The sequence below is a fragment of the Silene latifolia genome, chromosome Y (genome assembly GCF_048544455.1).
Source record: "Silene latifolia isolate original U9 population chromosome Y, ASM4854445v1, whole genome shotgun sequence".
NCBI lineage: Eukaryota > Viridiplantae > Streptophyta > Magnoliopsida > Caryophyllales > Caryophyllaceae > Silene > Silene latifolia.
Genome location: NC_133538.1, coordinates 372,796,765 through 372,818,788, shown reverse-complemented (window position 1 = coordinate 372,818,788; position 22,024 = coordinate 372,796,765). Strand labels below are relative to the sequence as shown.

Genomic DNA, 22,024 nt, shown 5'->3' with positions numbered 1-22,024 from the left:
AAAAAGATAATGTATCAAATCCATAATCAACTACTACAACTCAGGAACACGTTTAATTCCCATGGAAATAACGTGCCCTTCATGCTTATCAAAATTCAATGGTTTAGTGAGACGGTCCGCGATGTTATCATCCGAAGCTATCTTGTCAATCACTATCTCTTCTTGCTCCACGTAATCACGGATTAGGTGAGCTTTCCGATGTACATGTCTAGATTTGTTGCTAGACTTAGGCTCCTTAGCCTGGAAAATGGCACCTCTATTGTCACAATAGATGGTGATCGGGTCATTCGAACTAGGAACTATCGTAAGTCCTTGTAATAATTGACGCATTCATATAGCTTCCTTAGCTGCTTCCGAAGCGGCATAGTACTCGGATTCAGTGGTAGAATCTGCTACAACACTCTGTTTGGAACTCTTCCAGCTGACCGCAGCACCATTAAGAGTAAAGACGAACCCGGATTGAGATTTTGAATCATCCCGATCCGTTTGGAAGCTAGCATCTGCGTAACCGATTGCGCATAGCTTAGTATCGCCTCCATAAGTCAATACCCTATCCTTAGTCCTCCGTAGGTACTTGAGGATGTTTTAACAGCTATCCAGTGTGTTTCACCTGGATTCTTTTGGTACCGACTCGTCATACTCAATGCATATGCCACGTCTGGACGTGTGCATATCATGACATACATGATTGATCCTATTGCAGATGCATAAGGAACACGACTCATGCGCTCAATCCCTTCAGGCGTCATGGGTGACTGAGACTTGCTCAACTGCATCCCCGACGTCATTGGAAGGTTCCCCTTCTTGGAGTTGGTCATGCTGAACCTCTCAAGAATCTTATCCAAATAAGACTCTTGACTAAGTGATAACGTTCGTCGTGATCTATCTCGGTAGATGCGGATTCTCAACATGCGTTGTGCCTCACCCAGATCTTTCATCTGGAAATGGTTCTTCAACCATCCTTTAACCGAAGATAAGAGAGGAATGTCATTCCCAATCAAGAGTATGTCATCAACATACAATATCAAGAATACAATCTTGTTCCCACTCGACTTGATATATAAGCATGGTTCCTCGACCGATCGAGTGAAAGCATACTCTTTTATCACCTGGTCGAAACGATGATTCCAACTCCGAGAAGCTTGCTTAAGTCCATAAATGGAACGCTTAAGCTTGCATACTTTCTTAGGATGTTCAGGATCTATGAAACCTTCGGGTTGCACCATGTACAACTCTTCCTCCAAATAACCGTTTAAGAAGGCGGTTTTCACATCAATTTGCCAAATTTCATAGTCATGAAATGCGGCAATCGCTAAGATTATCCGAATGGAACGTAGCATGACTACAGGTGCAAAAATCTCATCATAATGCAATCCGTGCACTTGAGTGAAACCTTTTGCCACTAGTCGTGCCTTATAGGTATCTGGTTGCGCGTCTACAAAATGCTTTATTTTGTAAAGCCATTTGCACTGTAGAGGTTTTACCATATTACGTAAATCAACTAGATCCCACACGTCATTCTAATACATGGAGTCCATCTCGGATTGCATAGCTTCAAGCCATAGCTTTGAGTCGGAACAGGCCATAGCACATTTATAGGTAGCGGGTTCATTACTCTCTAGGAGCAAAACGTCATTCTCCTCGACCATACCAATGTATCTGTCCGGAGGATTAGAGACTCTACCCGACCTCCTAGGTTCCTCAGGAATATTAACTGTATCATCAGTTGGAGGAACTACTTCCTCCATCTGTTCTTCGGTTATTGGTTCTTGAATCTCTGATAGCTCGAAGGTTCTATTACTTGTCTTGTTCTCGAGAAATTCCTTCTCTAAGAACGTCGCACTAGCCGCAACAAAAACTCGATGTTCGGTAGACGAATAGAAGTAATGACCAAACGTTCCTTTTGGATAACCAATAAAGTATGTCATGACCGATCGCGGGCCAAGCTTATCCTCGTGTCTCCACTTGACATAAGCCTCGCAGCCCCAAACCCGAATAAAGGACAAGTTAGGGACCGTTCCCTTCCACATTTCATATGGAGTCTTGTCGACAGCTTTAGTCGGACTTCGGTTAAGTATAAGGACAGCTGACAAAAGAGAAAAACCCCATAATGAATCAGGTACTATTGTGTGACTCATCATGGATCGAACCATATCAAGTAATGTTCGATTTCTCCGTTCGGACACACCATTTAATTGAGGTGTTCCAGGTGGAGTTCACTGTAAAACGATTCCACAGTCTTTAAGGTGTTGATCAAACTCATTTGAAAGATATTCGCCACCCCGATCTGAACGGAGTGCTTTAACCTTTCTACCCAGTTGGTTCTCAACCTTGTTCTGGTATTCCTTGAATTTCTCAAAGGACTCACTTTTATTCTTCATCAAGTAGACATATCCGTATCAACTCAAATCGTCCGGGAAAGTGATAAAATATCTATAGCCATCTCTAGCGGTAATTGACATAGGTCCACATACGTCAGTATGTATGAGTCCTAATAGGTCACTAGCGCGCATTCCAACACCTTTAAAGGAAATTCGAGTCATTTTGCCAATGAGACATGATTCACACGTGCCATATGTAGAAAAATCGAATGCGGGAATAGTCCCATTATCGATGAGTTTCTTTACACGTTTTTCATTTATGTGTCCTATTCGATTATGCCATAGATAGGTTTGATCTTTGTCATCAACCTTTAACTTCTTATTATTCACGTGTAATATTTCCGTGGTTTGATCTAAGATATAAATTCCATTCATGGAAACTGCTTTGCCATAAATCATTTCATTAAAAGAGAAAATACAACTATTATCCTTTATTGAAAATGCAAAACCGTCTTTAGCTAGAACGGAAACAGAAATAATGTTCTTAGATAAACTGGGTACATAGTAACAGTTATTTAAAAATAACTCAAAACCACTAGGGAGTTGGATTACATATGTTCCCTTCGAGACTGCAGCAACTCTAGCTCCATTCCCGACTCGCAGGTTCACATCACCCTTTCCGAGAGGTGTGATGTTTTTTAGGCCCTGCAAATGATTACACAGATGAGAACCACAACCAGTATCAAGTACCCAAGTTCCGAAACTTGCATGGTTAATCTCAATCATATGAATATAAGATGACATACCAACAGGAACGACGCGGCCTACTTTTATGTTCTCACGGTACACGGGACAGTTCCTCCTCCAATGTCCAGTCTTGTGACAATGGTGGCACTCAATGTCACCGCCCTTGCTCTTTGCCTTGCCTTGTGAGCCACTATTCTCACCAGGCCCACTCTTACCGTTTCCTGGTTTTTTAAACTTTGGCTTACCTGCAGTTAGGTCACCTGGAGCTTTGCCCTTACCTTTATTCTTGTTGGAAATCGTGAGAACATCTTGCTTCATGCTCCCACTCAATTTCATATCCTTCTCGGTCTGTACGAGAAGTGAGTGTAGCTCATGAGGACTTTTCTTTAAGTCATTCATGTAGTAGTTTGCCCTGAAAAGGGCAAAACCATCATGAAGAGAATGAAGCATTCGGCCAATCACTATGCTCTCACTGATTTTGCAATCAAGTGCCTCCAATTTCTCGACATTCTTAATCATGTTAAGAATGTGTGGGCTAACTGGTTGGCCCTTTTGGAGTTTCGCATCAAAGAAGCGACAGGTATGCTCATAAGTAACGATTCTCGGTGCTTTTGAGAACTCGTTAGTAAGCGTGGTGAAAATCTTGTTTGCACCTTGCGCAATGAAGCGTCCCTGCAAATTGATTTCCATTGCAAAGATGAGTACGTTTTTTATCGCACCCGCTTCCATGACGAAATCACTATAAGCAAGTGACTTGTTAACTCCTGCATTGGGGCCTGGGTTTACCGGTATTGGCTCAGTTACGTACTTGAGCTTACCGTCAGCACGCAATGGCAGCATTCCGTAGTGCTGCCTCCCAGTCCGCAATGTTGGACCCATCATTCTTTAGTCGTGTGAACTGAGTCATGTTGTCCATAAAAACATTAAGCCAGGACTCGCGTCCAAGTGTGGAACTCGGGATTGGGATTTCGTTATTTCCAGCCATTTGTTGAAACAGTATTATCAAATAAATGAATTCTACACTGCGAAAAGAAAAATAAAAATAATAAGCATGTGTATCGTTATGATTTTAAGTCTTAATGCAAAACTGTTATAAGCGAAGACTCAAGCATTTATATAGTTGACCTCCCTCAAGAATTATATAAATGATCCCAGGACTCAATTATCTGTAAATTGATAAGCCAACCTTTTGGCTAATTCTACTGTTAGAATTCTTGGTCGATAAATTTCTGTAAATTCTATCTTTAGTCCATCATAATCACGAGAAACTCTTCGGACTATAATGTTGAGATAAACTAAGTCAACACAAACTACTTACCCAACGTAGAAGGGGTCATATTATGCCTACCGACAAAGAAGGGATTCATAGTTGTTTGCCCTTATAAAGACTAATCTCAATTTCCGTTTTAGAGGAAGATCCCATCAACTTTATTTTAATTCATTTTAAGTGAACTAATATCTAGCATGGGTGAATGAATAAACTAAGGTGATGGCTTAAACTGAGTGACATCTGTATGTCTATGAAAACTAACATACAATCTATATGAGTCAATTTTCATGCATTTTAGTAGGAGGTGGTTTGGTTTAGGCGGAATATGATGCATAAACTATCATGTGCATGAAAAGTAATAGGAACGAAAACGTAAAAACAATAAAAAGTCCTAGTGTGGCCTATCTATCAAAATGAACATAAATACAACTTTGGAATCCATCCTTGGACCCGAGAAGCTTGTCTTGATGTTCCATCTTGATCCATGTAGCGGGAGTGTGCTCCAATCTCCATCTTTAGTCTTTCTTAAAATTAAAATTTAAAATTACATAATAAACCTATTTACATTCTAATTCCAAAACCGTAATAAATAAAGAAAACCAAACGGAGATACGAGATCTCAAATTACATTAAAAATTATGTTTCCATCATTACGAAAACATAATTTGACTAAGGCCACACTAGGTATTACAAATTACAACCGATTGCAAAAATACATAAATAAATCCATTCAACGATTCATTCAACAAAAAATTCATCAACTAAAAAAAATTAAACATGCAAGACATAATTCATTAATTATGTAGATTAATTTTGCCCAAACCACCTATTTAAATGATCAAATTAAGTGACAATTCCTCAATTACTCACATTAATTTCAATCTTAATTGATATTAAACTTGTAATATGAATTTAATCCAACATTATTTTAAACTTCTTTAAAATAATTAGGTATCTTAAAATTGTGAACTTCTTCACAACAATTAATCATACATTATTGTTCCGGGTGTAATTCCAGAGCAGTTATACGTTACCACCCGTGCTTGTAGAATGACGTCTTTGGTTGACTCCTCCTTGCGGTCTCCTGAAACAATGAGCAAACTGAGGGCTCGACTTTGGGCCGAACGAACTCACTCCGACGCTCAAGTAAGTAAACTTAGAAAGATAAGTTGGTGTTACTTGGTGAAGTATATATTGTAGAGAGATAAGGAAGATATTACCAGGTGAATAGTGATTCTTAGGTTAAATTGTGGATCTCCTCCTCAATGAGAGTTGAGGAGTATTTATAGACTTTCACCTTTTGTCACGTAGTGGCCAAGTGGCTAGCAGGTGGAAAGACTGATCTACCCCTCGGCCGAGGGACCCATGGCAGGCCAGCGGGCCCTGTTGACTCACCGCCGAGGGGTCTTGGATATGAGTTCGCGGATGTGTGCCTCGGCTGGCTAGTTGTCCCCACCGAGGCACAAGAGACAGGCCGACAGGTGGCGTCGGTTAGTTTGTCTAAGCCGTTGACTTCTTTGTGGATATCTTTGACCTTGCTCAATATCTTTGACTGGTCGGGTGCGAATATGCCCCATCAATTTGCCCCCAGCGTAGTCTATGCCGTGGTATGGGCTCCGATGTATGTTGAGCGTATATTCTGCGCAAGTAAAAATTTCTGCCCCGGCTTCTTCTTCCTCGGCATGGCTCTGCTTAGGCCGTACCATATCCCCCCTCCACATGGATGTGTAATGGACATCCGATGTGGAAAGAGGCAATGACGCTGGCTGAGACCAGGGTGGAGAGTGCCGGTTGACTATCCGCTGCCCCGGTCCTTCCAGCACCAAGTCAACTTACGGTGCGAGAGTAAGAGGGAGCGTGAAAAATGGGTCTCCCAGAGTAAGCACAAGATGGATGCCAGTAGGGTTCCTCTTGGTCCGGACGAGGAGCGGGCGTCGGTTGCTTGATCTTTGAGAAGGGATGGGTGCCCCAGACTCGGATTATTCTTCGAGGATGAGTGCTTTGCGCGTCGGCCTCATACCGCCCTCAACCAGGGTGAGTAGGGTCGGTGTGAGGCCCATCTTTGCCTGTTACGCTCCTGTTTTTAGAGCTTTGTTTTACTTCTTTTATGTAACTCTTGTCTGGTTTCTTACAGACCGGTTTGGCAGGATCTGTCTGAGAGGACCTTGAAGAGGTTAGGGCTTGATAAGGACGGGAACATCGTTGAGCGTCACCCTCAGGCTGACGCGCGTGATCGTAGACGGGCTCCCAACGAACTTATGGATAAGCAGCTGAAGGCACTGGATCCGGCGGTGGCTCAAGCACGGGTTCTCGGAGGCGTGCCGAAGAGAAAACCAAAGGCAACGTCTAGGTTGGCAACGGCGTGAATCCCAACTCCTTCTTCGACCCCAACGGCCCAGAAGGGACATGTGGAGGTCATCGATGTCTCCGAGGAGGTGGTGACCGTTGCGAAGGGGCCTCCTCCTCCGAAGAAGGGAAGAGAGCTCTCGCGGCTTCTACCGTCGCCGCGGAAAAGAAAGATTCACCCGGTCCTCCGTCTATGAGGGCCGGTGCGGTACGGACCTAACCGTGGTTGGACTTAGCCGGTTCGTTATGCATTCCGATGACAGACTCTCGATGTGTCAATGAATGTTGACATGGATGCGTTGTGTAAATTTTTGTAGATCCGCTGTCGGCGGCCGCCGTTCTTCTTGCGAGCGGCAATTAGAGAAGCGACTGAGAAGGCGGGTGATAGGAATGTCACCGTTGACTCGTACTCAGGAAGGTTCCCCGCCGAGCTTGTGGCGGAGGGTACAAGAATATCCAAGAGGTCAGGGGAAGTGGACTCAACGGCGGCTCCTACCTTATGGAGCAAGAATGAGGCCATGGCCCAGGTGGGCCACCGATCCAACGGCTTAAGCTTGATCTCTCCGCCGCAAAGGGAAAAGCGGGAAGGCTAAGCTTGACCTCTAGCTGTTCGGAGCGTGCGGAGGAAGGCCGAGAAGCGACACTCGGCCGAGAGGGCCAAAGTTGAGGTCGCTTGATGCCACCTCCGCCCGATTCTTTGGAGGAGCGGGACAGGTATAAGGGTGGCTACGACGCCGTTGTTGCCAAAAGGGAAGAATGGAGGGAGATGTATGAGGCTCAGTCGGAGGCACTCGCGGACACTAGGGCTGTTCTTGCCCAAAGGGAGAAAGATATTGAGGTGCTTCAAACTAAGATCCTCCCTGACCTGTGCGCTCAATTCCGGGATCAGGCCGAGGAAGCGACCAGGGAGGCAATCAAGAGGCTCATTCCTGAAGACTCCTTCCCGTGGGAAAAATTTGAACGACTTACTGGATGAGATGGCCGATCGCGGAAAAAGCGGTTGCGGAAAAGGAGGAGGCGGCGAAGGCGGCTCAGATAGCTGAGGCCAAGGCGGCCTATGATGCAAAGGTGAAGGAGGCCGAAGAGGAGGCTGAAAGGCTGAAGGCATGTGGAGATAACAAGCTTTCCTCTGGGCCGGCCACCGAAGTTTGGCCTGCGCCGATGGTGGGCGGCATCAGCGTAGGGAGACGGGCGGTCGTCACAGACTCACCCGACGTCTCGGATAGCTTTAGCTGTTCGGGGGCCAACTACTGAGCCTTTCCTCCCTGCCATCTTTTGGCGCTTCAAATGTCATGTCTGTAACCTTTTGCTTTTCTTTTCCATGTTTTTGTAAAACTTTGGTAGGTTGCGTTTTGGCTTATCCCTATGGGGACGGCCGTCGTCTGCATTCTTCTCGTTTGTAATCTGTTATCATTAATGAAAGTTTGCTTGCTTTGCCTTCGGCTTGGCCGAGGTCTTTTCTTGTCTTCTTGCGTTATTAATTGAGCGCTTTTTCATTTTTACCTTCGGCTTAGCCGAGGCAGCTAGAATGCGTATCTCAACTGCGTTTAACGTCTTTTTCTTGAACATGTTAGCGTGTTGGCCGCTTCCTCTTTCACTCTCGGTCTGTCCGAGGCGTCGGATTTGTGCTCCCCAACCGCCGTTGTGAACATGTTAGCGTATCGACCGTTGTATCCCCTGCCAGCCCATCGGCGGACCGAGACGACTAGGGGTTACGGCGCGACAGCGCACGTTAGCGTGTCGATCGTTGTGTCCCTTGCCAGGCCTTCGGTTGGCCGAGGCGACTAGGGGTTACAACGCGACAGCGTAAGTTAGCGTATCGATCGTTGTGTCCCCTGCCAGGCCTTCGGTTGGCCGAGGCGACTAGGGGTTACGACGCGACAGCATATGTACCTCTTGGGGTGACTTCCGTGGTGTCTACTTCTTGATGGTGACTATGGGGAAAATGAACACTGATGGAAAACTTGGATGGTTCTTCATTAGATATAAACATGCGTCGGGGTGCCCACAGTTGTCTTTGGGCACCTCCGCCTCTACACAAAGTATTTCCTGAGATTGTCAGTGTTCCAATGGCTCATCAGAGACACACCCTCCATGTCGGTCAGCCGGTATGTGCCCGGCCTCATTTCTTCAACCACTTTGTAGGGACCCTCCCAGTTGGCCGTTAGTTTACCATGAATGTTTCCCTTGTTGGTGGCGGCCGACTTTCTTAGGACTAGATCTCCTACTTTCAAGTCCCTTCTGTGGACTCTTCGGTTGTAAGCTATTCTCATTCGGTTTTGGTATACCGCCAAGTTGAGGCGTGCCGTATCTCGGCTTTCTTCAACCAGGTCTAGGGAGGTTCTTAAGCCTTCCTCATTTTCAACCGGGTTAAAGGTGGCCGTTCTGAATGTCGGCACCGTTGCTTCAATTGGCAGGACTGCTTCGGACCCGTAGACTAAGTGGAACGGACTGTACCCCGTTGCTTCTTTTTCCGTGGTTCGCAGGGACCACAGGACGCCGGGTAGTTCATCGGCCCATATTCCCTTTAGGTCTTCAATTGTCTTCTTCAAACCGTTGAGGATTGTTTTATTGGCCGCCTCCTTTGTCCGTTGCTCGTGGGTGAGACGGAGGAGTATGCAAATTTGATACCGAGTTCCTCCAGCCGGCTCATTCTTGTGTCACTCCAAAACTCTCGGCCGTGGTCGAATACCATGACTTGGGGTAACCCAAAACGAGTTATGACATTTTCCCCGATTACCTTTCTTACTTACGCGTCGTCTTTGCGATCTTGCTACAGCTTCAACCCATTTGGTGAAGTAGTCAACGGCGACAATCAAGAACTTTCTTCCGCCGGATGCCGTTGGAAATGGCCCTAGTAGATCCATCCCCCACTGTGCGAAAGGAAGGGGATTAAGTACGGCTGCGAGTCTCGGGATGGCGCATGTATCACCGGAGCATGCATTTGACGATTCTTTGCATTTTTTGGTCTTCGCTCTGGAATCCGCAAGCATGGTGGGCCAGAAGTAGCCGGCTCGGAGAGCTTTGTGGGCTAGTGTTCTTGCCCCCATGTGATGGCCGCAGATGCCTTCGTGTATCTCTGTCAGTATTAGCTCCGCGTCGGCTGGACCAACGCACTTTAAGAGTGGCCTCGTCACGGACCTCCTGTACAATTCCCCCTCAAACACCAAGTACCTTGCTGCGATCCTCTTTCTTTTCTGCGAGAGACTGCGGTCCTCCGGTAGTTCACTTGTCAATTTGTATTTCATTATCGGAGTCATCCACGTTGTCTCGGTCTCTATGTTACCCACCATGCCGACGGCCTCAGTAATGCTCTTGGCATTCCTGATGTCCACCAGCACGGTTCGGCTGACATTCTTGATGGTTGATTTGGCGAGTTTTGAGAGAGCGTCGGCTCGGTTGTTCTCAGACCTGGGAATGCATTGTATCTGAAAAGATTTCAACTTTGAGGTGTCAGCTTTTACCCTTTCCAGGTATCTTACCATTCCGTCGTCTCGAGTCTCGTACTCTCCTCTGATTTGATTAGCCACCAAAAGTGAATCTGTTTTCAAAATGATGTGCTCCGCCCTTGCGGCCCTAGCTAGCTCGACTCCGGTTATCACCGCCTCGTATTCGGATTCGTTGTTTGAGGCCGAGAAGGTAAATTTCAAGGCGTACTCGAACTCGTCCCCGTTTGGGCTGATGATAAGTATCCGGCTCTTGAGTGTTCGTCGTGGAGGACCCGTCGGTGTATACCTCCCATACTCCAGGGTTTTGCTCTTCTTGGTATGTGCATTCGGCCAGGAAATGCGCCGGTCTGTCCCTTTATCGAGGGCCTCGGCTTGTCTGCGAATGCCAAGCCGGATAGCTCTCTTGCCCATTTGATGAGCTGCCGGATTGCTCAAATTTTTCCAATGCTTTCTCCAACGGCTGGTCGGTTAGGACCGTCACGGGATGTGCGTCGAAGTAGGGTTTCGATTTCCTTGCGACGACGACGACAAAGCAAAGGTCGCTTTTTCAATCAGCGGGTAATTTCTCTCGGCGGGCAACAATGTATGGTTGACAAAGTAGATTGGTGTCTTGTTGCTTGTCCTCTTCTCGACGATCACGGACCGACCGTGGCCGAGGTAAATGCTATGTCAGATATAGTGTTTCCAAAGATCGGCCTGGGACAGGGGTTGGGAGAGTACGAAGATGAGCTTTCAGTTGTTTGAAAGCTGTGCTCTGCTCCTCCCCCCAGCCGAAGTCTTTATTCCCCTTCAACACCTTGAAGAATGGGGTGCTCTTGTCGGCTGACCGAGAGATGAAACGGGCTAGAGCCGCCATCCTCCCGGTCAGCATCATGACCTCCTTTCGATTCCTCGGCTCCGGCAGGTCTAGGATCGCCTGGACTTTGTCTGGATTGGCGTCAATTCCCCTGGCACTGACAAGTACGCCGAGGAACTTACCTGCCCGGACACCGAAGTTGCATTTCATTGGGTTGAGCTTCATCTTGTACTTCCTTAGTGAACAAAATGTCTCGTGTAAATCGGCTAAGTGCTCATTTGTCGGACTTGCTTTTTACAATAGCATCGTCGACGTAAGCCTCAATGTTTCGCCCTTTTTGATTTTGGAACACTTTGTCCACCAGTCTTGTGTAAGTTGCACCGGCGTTCTTTAAACCAAACGCATCATTTTGTACATGTATGTGCCGTTAGCAGTGATGAATGCGCATTTAGGCATGTCTTCCTCGGCCATGAACACCTGATGATACCCTGAGAAGGCGTCCAGCAGGCTCAGCATAGTGTAACCTGCCGTCGCGTCGATTAAACTATCTATTCGAGGCAGGGGATAGCAATCTTTGGGGCATGCTTTATTAAGATTGGTAAAATCCACGCACATCCTCCATGCCCCCGATGATTTCCTCACCATTACAACATTAGCTAACCACTCAGGATAGGTACAAGGCATGATAAAGCCCGCCGCCAGTAATTTATCTACCTCGGCTTTTATGGCCTCATCCTTCTCTACCGAGGAGTTCCTCATCCTTTGCTTGACAGGGGCGAGCGGTGGGGAGTACGTTCAGCTTGTGAACAATTGCCTCCGGCTCACGCACGGCATCTCGGCCGGCCGAGTAGGCGAAGACGTCTTTGTTCTTTCTCGCGAGATCTAGGAGTGCGGCTCTGAATTTTGGCTCCAGGTTAACACCGATAGTTACAGTGCGGCCTGGGTCAATCTCTACCTCTTCGGTCTCCGCTCCTTCGACCATGCCGACGGTGGTGTCCATGCGCTCGCCCTCCTGTTGCAAGGATGGGCTCTTCCCTTTCTCTGACTTCTTCGCCACTTTGAAGGATTGCATGTTGCATCCTCTGGCGGATACTTGGACATTGACCACTTCCTCCTTTTCGTTCTTTGAAACGAGCTTATGCGCTTCCCCCCGGTCCGAGACATACATCAATGTCAGAGCCCGGATGGACATTACTGCATCGGCCTCGCTCAGGGTGACTCGGCCTATGAGAACGTTGTAGGCGGACGAGCCGTCAATGACCACGAACTCAGACATAACGTTCTTGGCCGCACTTCCCTCGCCGAACCTCACCGGCAGCCTGATTGACCCAAGGGGTACCAGGCCGGCCCCAGAAAAGATGTACAACGGGTTGGTGCAGGGGCTCAAGTCTTCAACCTTCAGACCGAGGTTGAGAAAGCATTCGCTGTACATAATGTTTGTGTAGGCGCCTGTGTCAATCAGGCACCTCTTCACCAGGTGGTTGGCTATGTCCAAGTGGACTACGAGTGGGTCGCTGTGAGGGGCGATGACTCCCTCGTAGTCCTTCCCAATAGTTATATCGGGGATGCTGGAAGCGGGAGTCGCTGTGTTGGGCACAAAGTTGATTGCCTGAAACAGCTCGTTCAGGTGTCGTTTGTGCCCATGAGCGGACCCACCGTTCTCGTTGTCCCCGATGAAAACATGGATTAATCCTATCCGTTCGAAGACGGATTTCTTATCTGAACCGCCGGCATCAGTCTTTTGGCCTTTGGCAACATACTTGCCGAGGCTCCCCTTCCGGATCAGTTCCTCGATGGCATTCTTCAGATGCCGGCAGTTGTCAGTAAGGTGACCGGTGTGGCCGTGGTACTCACAGTACTGGCTCGTGTCACTGTCACTCCTCGGCCTGGGAGGCCTCTCCCACTTCAGACCCTCGTTCTTGCTCAGGGCGAAAACCTCGGCGGCAGACACGACCAGGGGGGTGTGATCATTGTACCTCATCGGGTTGCTCCCATACTGACATGTGAGACTCGTAAGCCTCGACGTGGTCGGTTGGGTCGCCTTCTCCCTGGTATGCTATAGGTGGCAACTTCAGCTTAGTCGGCACAGGGGTATCTAGGACGTAGGCGCTGAGGGGCTGTCTGACCACGTGTCAAACGACACGCGGCGACCGGCTCCTCGCATCCCTAGTCCGGCTCCTCTCCCCGTGGCGGGAAGGGCTTCTTCTTCGACTCTGGTGAGTCGGGCTTCTTCTCCGACTCTGGTGAGTCGGACTTCTTTCACTCCTCTCGGGGGTGCCTCGTCGGCACTGCGGCGACGCCGTCCTCCCGCGAGTGCGGGAAGGACTAAGGTCTACCACTAGCGCCCGGGCTCCCGGCGTCTTGACAGGGCCAGCTTCTTCCAGTGCTCCATTCAAGTCTCTTGGAGTCACATTCTGGGCCCTGGTCTCTTGGACGGGTTCCGCCGCTCTTGTCGGTGTGACAGTGTGAGCCGACGTACTACCAATGAGGTCCAGGAGTAGCTTCAGTTTTGCTACATCAACCACGTGTCCCATGATGGTGACCTGCTCCGCGGGCAGCGGCATATCTTGTTCCTTCGGCGTCCCGTTTGTCGTATCGGTGATACGGCCGTGGGGACCGCCCGATTTCGAGTTGTGGAATGTGTCGTCTTGGTAGAATTCGTTTTCCACCAACACCTTCTCTGGTTGTTTCGACATCTTCTTAGCTTTTTGGGTGGGTTTTTGTTTTGGTTTTTTTTTGTTTGGGAATGAATGTGACTAGCTTCTAGGATCTTTTTCCCACAGACGGCGCCAATTGTTCCGGGTGTAATTCCAGAGCAGTTATACGTTACCACCCGTGCTTGTAGAATGACGTCTTTGGTTGACTCCTCCTTGCGGTCTCCTGAAACAATGAGCAAACTGAGGGCTCGGCTTTGGGCCGAGCGAACTCACTCCGACGCTCAAGTCAGTAAACTTAGAAAGATAAGTTGTTGTTACTTGGTGAAGTATATATTGTAGAGAGATAAGGAAGATATTACCACGTGAATAGTGATTCTTAGGTTAAATTGTGGATCTCCTCCTCAATGAGAGTTGAGGAGTATTTATAGACTTTCACCTTTTGTCACGTAGTGGCCAAGTGACCAAGTGGCTAGCAGGTGGAAAGACTGATCTACCCCTCGGCCGAGGGACCCATGGCAGGCCGGCGGGCCCTGTTGACTCACCGCCGAGGGGTCTTGGATATGAGTTCGCGGATGTGTGCCTCGGCTGGCTAGTTGTCCCCGCCGAGGCACAAGAGACAGGCCGACAGGTGGCGTCGGTTAGGCTGTCTAAGCCGTTGACTTGCTGTGGATATCTTTGACCTTGCTCAATATGCTGACTGGTCAGCGGGTGCAGAATATGCCCCATCAATTATAAATTTAATGTATAATCAAAATTGGCCAAAACATTATTTGGGTCTCGGCAAAAATAGGAAAAACAAAAAAAAAACATATTTTTTTTTCCTTTGCTCTCGGCTGGAATAAAAAAAACAAAACAGCCCTTATTTATTTTTTATTTCGGCAATTCAGCACAATAAACAAAAAAATTCCTTTCCTTTTTTTCTTTCTCGGCATTTCAGCATAACAAAAAACAAAATATTTTTTTTTTGCGGCATAATGCCCTAATGATAAAAACATTTAGATGAACAAAATTGTTTATAGTTGCTATTAGAACAAGATTAGCATATAAATTAAAGAAACATGATTAATCATATATGCCAAAAAGTACATAGCAAAAACAAATTTAACATCATCAAACCCGATTCCATTTACATTTTAATTTAATCATCATTAAATCAAAACATCTACAAATTATCATATTATCATTTTAACTAATTAAAACAACCATATGAAAAATCAAAATGGAACAAATCATCAAAAAAAAAAAACAAAAACCAATCGGCTAAAAAAAAAAATTCACGGCAGAAAAAAAATTTACACGGCCGAAATTTTTTTTTTTCGAAATTTTGTTTAAATTCAATTTATGAAAATCATCAAAAATAAAATCGTGGCCTTGGCTCTGATACCACTTGTGGAAAATAATCTGTATACTTTCCTTATTATTAAGGATTATAACGAAATTATAAAGATGATTACTAGTCATAAATGAAAATTACATAAACAAAATAGAGAGATTATGAAATCAACCTTCGGTCCTAGCAAAATTGGCCTAAGAACAATATCTCAATGATATTCACCTATCAGTTGCACCCAAGATGATATAAGATATGCCCTTTTGTTCTTGCTAGAATCGATCCCCAATTTTCTATATTTTTAGGGTTTGTGTATGTGATTTTTTTGATGAGAGAAATCATGGAAAAATTAGGTTAAGAAATGATCTCTTTTCTTTTACCTAAAACCGTGTAGGTTGGAGTATATATGGGAGATATTTCTTTTTCTTTTTCGGTTTTAGCAACAACCACAAATCAGGATAAAATCCTCTTATTTTCGGTTATTCTAAGATTATATATGATGTGTACATTTTATTAATTGTCATATATGTTGTCCCATTTTAATAAGTCCATACATAACTGATTGTAGTTGATTTATTAAATCTGGCCTGACAACATATATTATAACAATCTCGTGTAAAATATATTTTAACTATAAATATCGCATATTTATAATTAGCTAATTAAATATAACCGATTACATTTAATTACGAATTAACATATTAATTTGTCCAAGCTAACATTATATACATTAATTAAATATAACAGTTTATATTCAATTTACGAATTAACAACTTAATTCGTCTAAGCTAATATTATTTAATCGGCATTAAATAATCGTCTCATCAACACATTGACTAACTTTTTAGTCATATAAGGCATCAATGTTATTACATTTCCATAACCACATCTCTCAAACACATCCTTTAGGTGTGACTTTTAGGGACCAGTTGATTACCGCCATCAGTATGATAATAACGTCAAACTTTCTAGCAAGCCAACCGTTATTAAGTAATCGTTAATCAACTGATAAAATACGAAGTATACCCTTGTGAACCTATAAGACATTTATAAATGTTATCACACTAATTTGTGGAGGACACAAGCTCCAACAGACACTAACTCCAACAATCTCTCACTTGTCCGACACAAGGTGTGCGCTACCAATTATCTTGTCTGTTTTAATCTCCCACTCAATGCAAGGTGTCTTTCAGGTCGCACTTGCACATGAACATATCGCGATTGGTTTTCTCGATCGGGAGTGTGACTACTAGACCGGAAAAATCTCCCACAGATTACTTCCGAGCGTGGCCACGCATTTATAGTCATAACTAATCGAGTGACCTTGAGATATAGTTACCCAACGTGGGTGGACAATTCCTATATGCCCTATCTATCTTTGCCCAATACAAATCATCATGACCCAGAAGATGTCCTTTGGCCTCCTTTCACGGTACGACCTAGGACAAAAACCAAAGTCATTCGGAAACTGCACTGACTTAGATAATAGTCTTCAGTCAAAAGAATCGACTCATAGAAATATCTTAGAGATCCCTGCGACGACCAGGCGTCTATAATAGAACTAAGGGACTCTCTAAATGGTCACTGTCCGTCAAAGTGTCACACACTCTGTCTATGTAATCGACTAGTCATCACGTATGAGCTCATGGTGTTGAACAACCATCAATCGACTTACAATCTAGTCACTCCGAGACGTCACCTCATTATTTTGATATGTAGATATGATTAAAGTGAGTGTCTCACAATGTTTTACATTTACGTAAAAAAACATTTTTAGAAAGTTATAAAACTTCAAGACCATTAAATCCATTAAGAAAAATATATTTAGAAGAGTCATTGTATTTATTTAAAACGGAACATAAAGAAAGTAACTAAGCGATTAGTTTTTATAGTGTGGGAATAATGAATAAAATTATGCGAGAAATTGAATACATATGAGATTTTGATAGGTTTAAATTGTATGATAACAAGTATGTGTACGAGTACGTATGTACACAATGATCGCGAGTACATTTGGATAATACAACTAAAAGTAATGATTATTAAATAATATAGTACTAGTTTAGGACCCGTGCAAAGTTGCACGGGTATATATAAAAGAAGTTTTAGAAAAAAAAGTATAAAAAATTTATTATTTAAAGGTATATGTGCAAAGGTTTTACGCTAACTATTTATGTTAAATATAATCAGTTGTATTTAATATCAACAAGTTGAATGTGTCATAGTGGTAATAGTGAGGGTACACAAGCCAAGAGGTCATGGGTTCGATCCTCACTAGATGACAATTTAACACACATATTATATATTTTTGGAAAGACCAAAAATAAGAAAATTTTATTCCTTATTTCGGTCAACATTGGCTGAAAATTAGGAGATTAATATCTTTCCTAATTGATTTGGTAATTCGGTCTATATAAAAGAAAGGGAGAGAATTATTTCTACCCTAATGCTTTTTCTTGACCTTGCCTCCTCTTTCTCATCACAAGAACACAAAGACAATTAAATTTTACAGAAAATTTTAGATTGATTTCTAGCATAATCAAAGGGCATATCTCAGATCGTCTTGGGTGCAACTAATAGGCGAATATCAATTTTGATATTGTTCTTAAGCCATATTTGCTAGAACCAAAGGTTATTTCTGAATCCTTTACTTTTGTTTATGTATTTTATTTTATGACCATTGATCATCTATTTTAAATCGTTATAATCCTTCTAGTTTAAGGGAAGTATACAGACTTATTTCCCACAAGTGGTATCAGAGCACTAGGCTACGTTTTTAATCTTGATGATTTTCATTAAAATTGTATGTAAACAATAACCTGATTTTCGAAACAAATTAGGGTTTCGTTTTTTGTGATTCGAAAATTTTTATTGTGTCGTTTTTTGTGCCGGTTTTTTTTCTGTTTGATGATATTTTTCCAATCTATTTTTCATATTATAGTTTATAATCAGTTAAAATTATCATATGAAGAATTGGTAGTTTTTGATTTAATGCAGATTAAGTTAAAATTAAATGAAATCATCATGTTTATGATAAAAGGATTGTTTTTGCTATATAGTTTTTGGCATATAAATTGATCATGTATATTATTTCATATGCTAATCATGTGCTAATAGCAAAGGTAACAATTTAGTCATCAAATCTTGTTTTAGGGCATCTTGCCGCAAAAAGAAAAGAAAAAAAAGGGTAAGGCCGTTTTTTAGGGTTTACCGAAAAAAAAAAAAATTAATTTTGTTTTTGGTAAACCGAAAAAAAAATCGATTTTTCGATGAGAGAGAAAGTTAGAGAGATAGTGTTTTTCCTCTGAACTTTAGTTTTCTTTTTGATCAAGCAATGGCCCGATAAAAAAAAATCCCAAAAATCATCAGAATTCTTCAAAATTTAATCAAAAAACACAACAAAAATCACAAAAACATGATGATCAGAGTATTGATTCTACGAATAAAGGAAAGTCGCATCATCGGTGCTTGCAATTTTCGTCTCAGGAGTTTGATTCCGACTTAGAACAGATATTGGAGCATGAGGAAGATGAAATTGAGGAGCCTGAGCTGGAGCGATCAGAGGAGCTCATACCGTCACCACCTATGATTCAAATCACACAGGAGGATGTGGCTGGTGAGATTTCTTATTGGTCTACTTCAGTATACTGCTACGTCTTGGGTGCGAACCCCCCGAGCTCTGTTTTGACAGGGTTTGTGAAAAGAGTCTGGCAAGGTCAGGGGGTTGACAAGATTTCCTTTATGCCTAATGGTGTGTTCTTAGTCCGGTTTAAGTCTAAGGAACAACAACAGTTTGTTTTGAATAACGGTCATTTGTTATTCGACAATAAACCTGTTATTGTGAATGAATGGCGTCCTGAGATTGAATTAATCAAACATGAGGTCAAAATTGTTCCAATTTGGATGAAAATTCATGGTTTAGATGTGAAGTTTTGGGGTCAGGAAAGCCTTAAGAAAATTTCTGGAGTTGTTGGTAAGTTTGTGAAGAGTGATGATGCTACAACTCACAGGAACTTTCTGGGGTTTGCACGGCTTTTAGTGGAAGTGGAAATAAGACAGCAGTTTCCTTCTGAGATTAATTTCCTGGATGAACATGGGAAAACTCATACTGTTAAGGTGGTATATGACTGGTTGCCTGTGTCATGTACTGGGTGTAAAGGTATGGGTCATGTGGTTAAGGATTGCAGAAAGGGGACTGGGAAAATGAAAGTTAGAAAGGTCTGGAAGCCCAAGGTTGGGGGTAATAAAGTTAATACTCCACATCAGGTCAGACCTGCTTCAAAAGTGCCAGAAAAGAGAGTTGTCCCAGTGGTCACGGTTACTCCAGTGGCTCCTAGGGTAGTAATGACTCCAGTTATAGTGCAGAAAACGCCTATAGTGGAGAGTTCTATTCCTAGAAGGTTTATCACCAAACTGATGAGAAATGATAAAGGTGAAAAGAGGAGTTTCCCTCCTGGGAGTGTCCCTGTTATGGAGGCATTGTCTGCTTCACTGTAGAGGTCTAGGCTTGGTATCTCTGGGCTAGTTGAGAGAGGTGAGACTAGCAAATCCAAGGACAATGGTTAGATGTGGTGTGTGGAATATTAGGGGTATGAATAACCTGAATAAAAAACATGAAATAAGGAATTTTATTTTCCAGAATAAGGTAGGGTTATTTGGTTTGTTGGAAACAAAAATAAAGAGTAAAAATGGGAATAATGTAGGGAATACTATTTGTCAGGATTGGGCTATATGTAATAACACTAGCCTTCATAAGGGAGGAAGGATATTGCTCATTTGGGATCCTAAGGTGTATGAGGTAGATGTGTTTGATGTGACAATTCAGTGCATTCACTCTAAAGTGGTGGATAAGGCTAGAAAAACTGTGTTCTGGTTTACTGTGGTTTATGGGTTAAATCAGCTCAATGAGAGGGATGACCTATGGAATAGTTTGAGAAGGTACCATGGAAGAGTTGATGGTCCTTGGCTTGTAGGGGGAGACTTTAACTCTGTCATGGCTAGTGATGAAAGGATTGGGGGTGCTCCTGTGACCAGTGCTGAGATTAGACCTATGGTGCAGACTGTTCAGGACTATAATTTAGTTGATCTTAGTGCTCAGGGAGCTTTCTATACCTGGTCTAACAAACATGAGAAGGAAATCAGAGTTTATAGCAGAATTGATAGAGTTTTAGTAAATGAAGATTAGGTTGATCTTTTTCCTGAGAGTTATGTGCACTTCATGCCTGAAGGGACTTTTGATCACCGTCCTTGTGTGGTGAGCTTTGATTATGTGAGTCAGAGAAAGGGGGCTGCATTCAAATACTTTAATATGTGGTCCCTGGCCCCTGATTATAAACAGATAGTGACTGATGGATGGCACAAGGATGTACAGGGGAATCCTATGTTCAGGGTGGTGTCAAAATTGAAGGGGTTGAAAACTGGTTTGAAGAACTTAAATAGAGAACAGTTCAGTGACATTGAGAAGCTGACTGACGTAGCTGAAATTGCTTTAAAACATTTCCAGGAGACATTGATCTTGGACCCTTTAAATGACCAGCTTATTCAGAATGAGAGGCCCTGTGCCCAAGAGGTGATTGAATTGAGGAAAGCTAGAACTCAGTTCTTGAGTCAAAAAGATAAATGTGATTGGAGTAAAATGGGGGATGAGAATACCTCCTATTTTCATGCTCGTATTAAAAGAAGAAGAGCTAGAAATAGAGTGTTCCAGGTAAAGGATATGAAGAATAAGGTGTGTTCCACTTCTGAGAGTATCCAAAAAGCCTTTGAAGAGTATTACAAATCTCTGCTGGGGACTTCTAAGAAGGTAAGGGAGGTTAACAGGAGAGTTGTAGCTTTTGGGAATTGTGTTTCTGATGAGCATTGCAGTTTACTGCTGGCTCCTATTACCACTGAGGAGGTCAAACAAGCCATGTTTGATATACCAGGAGACAAAGCTCCTGGTCCTGATGGTTATAGTAGTCATTTCTTCAAAGAGAATTGGGAAATAGTAGGCACTGACATTGTGGCAGCAGTTAGAGGAGCCTTTAACTCTGGGAAACTATTGAAGCATGCAAATCATACAATCATTACCCTCATTCCAAAAGTTGAGATGCCTGAGACAGTGCTGCAATTTAGACCCATTGCTTGTTGCACCACTGTCTATAAATGTTTATCAAAAGTTATTTGCCATAGACTAGGGAAGGTCCTCCCTGATATTATCAGTCCTTCCCAAAGTGCTTTCATCAAGGGGAGATATATCGTGGGTAACATCTTAATTTGTCAAGATCTCATTAAGCTTTATAAAAGAAAGAGTTGCTCCCCTAGGCTGTTGATGAAGATAGACTTACAGAAAGCCTATGACTCCATTGAGTGGAAGTTTGTTAGAGACATGTTGACGTGTCTTGGCTTCCCTGAGAGATTTTCAAGGCTTGTGATGGAGTGTGTCATGACCCCAAATTACACTTTATCTCTGAATGGGGAAAACTTTGGGTTTTTTTCTTGGTATGAGAGGGCTTAGACAGGGAGACCCCCTCTCTCCTCTCCTTTTCACTATATGCTTAGAGTATTTCAGCAGAGTGGTGGGAGTGATTCAGTGGCATGCTTGGTTCAAGTTCCATCCATTATGCAACAGGGTTCAGCTTACACATTTGTGTTTTGCTGATGACCTCATCCTGTTTTGTAGAGGAGACAAGGATTACAGTGAGCTGCTGTTGAGAGCTTTCAATTACTTTTCTAAATCTTCTGGTCTAATCATGAATAAGGGTAAATCAAACTTTTATTGTAATGGGGTGGATGATTCTGTGATTCTTCATCTGGAAAATAAGTTTGGAATGAGGAGAGGGACAGTACCTTTTAAGTATTTGGGGGTCAATGTGTCCCCCAAGAGACTTTCTATCATGGACTGTGATTGTTTGGTTGAAAAGATTGTGGACAAAATCAGAGGTTTTGGAGCTAGGAAACTTTCCTATGCTGGGAGGATGGTGTTGATTAAAGTTGTTCTAAGCAATCTCCATAGTTATTGGGCTAGAATTTTCATTCTCCCCAAAACTGTCATTAAGAAAATTGAAGGGGTGTGTAGGATTTACCTATGGCATGGGACTGAGAACAAGGAAAACCCTGCTCTGGTATC

At 43.6% G+C, this 22,024-nt stretch overlaps 1 protein-coding gene across 1 annotated transcript; it reads left to right on the top strand.

Annotated features, from left to right (window-relative positions):
* Positions 1-19,474: 19,474 nt before the first annotated feature.
* On the top strand, positions 19,475-20,101 carry LOC141631849 (uncharacterized). The gene has a single exon (XM_074444471.1). It carries the CDS (start codon positions 19,475-19,477, stop codon positions 20,099-20,101), a length of 627 nt encoding a protein of 208 aa, XP_074300572.1.
* Positions 20,102-22,024: the final 1,923 nt, after the last annotated feature.

Excerpts from the sequence above, each read along its gene's own strand:
- LOC141631849 (XM_074444471.1), top strand. The coding sequence starts at position 19,475 with ATGGTTAGATGTGGTGTGTGGAATATTAGGGGTATGAATAACCTGAAT.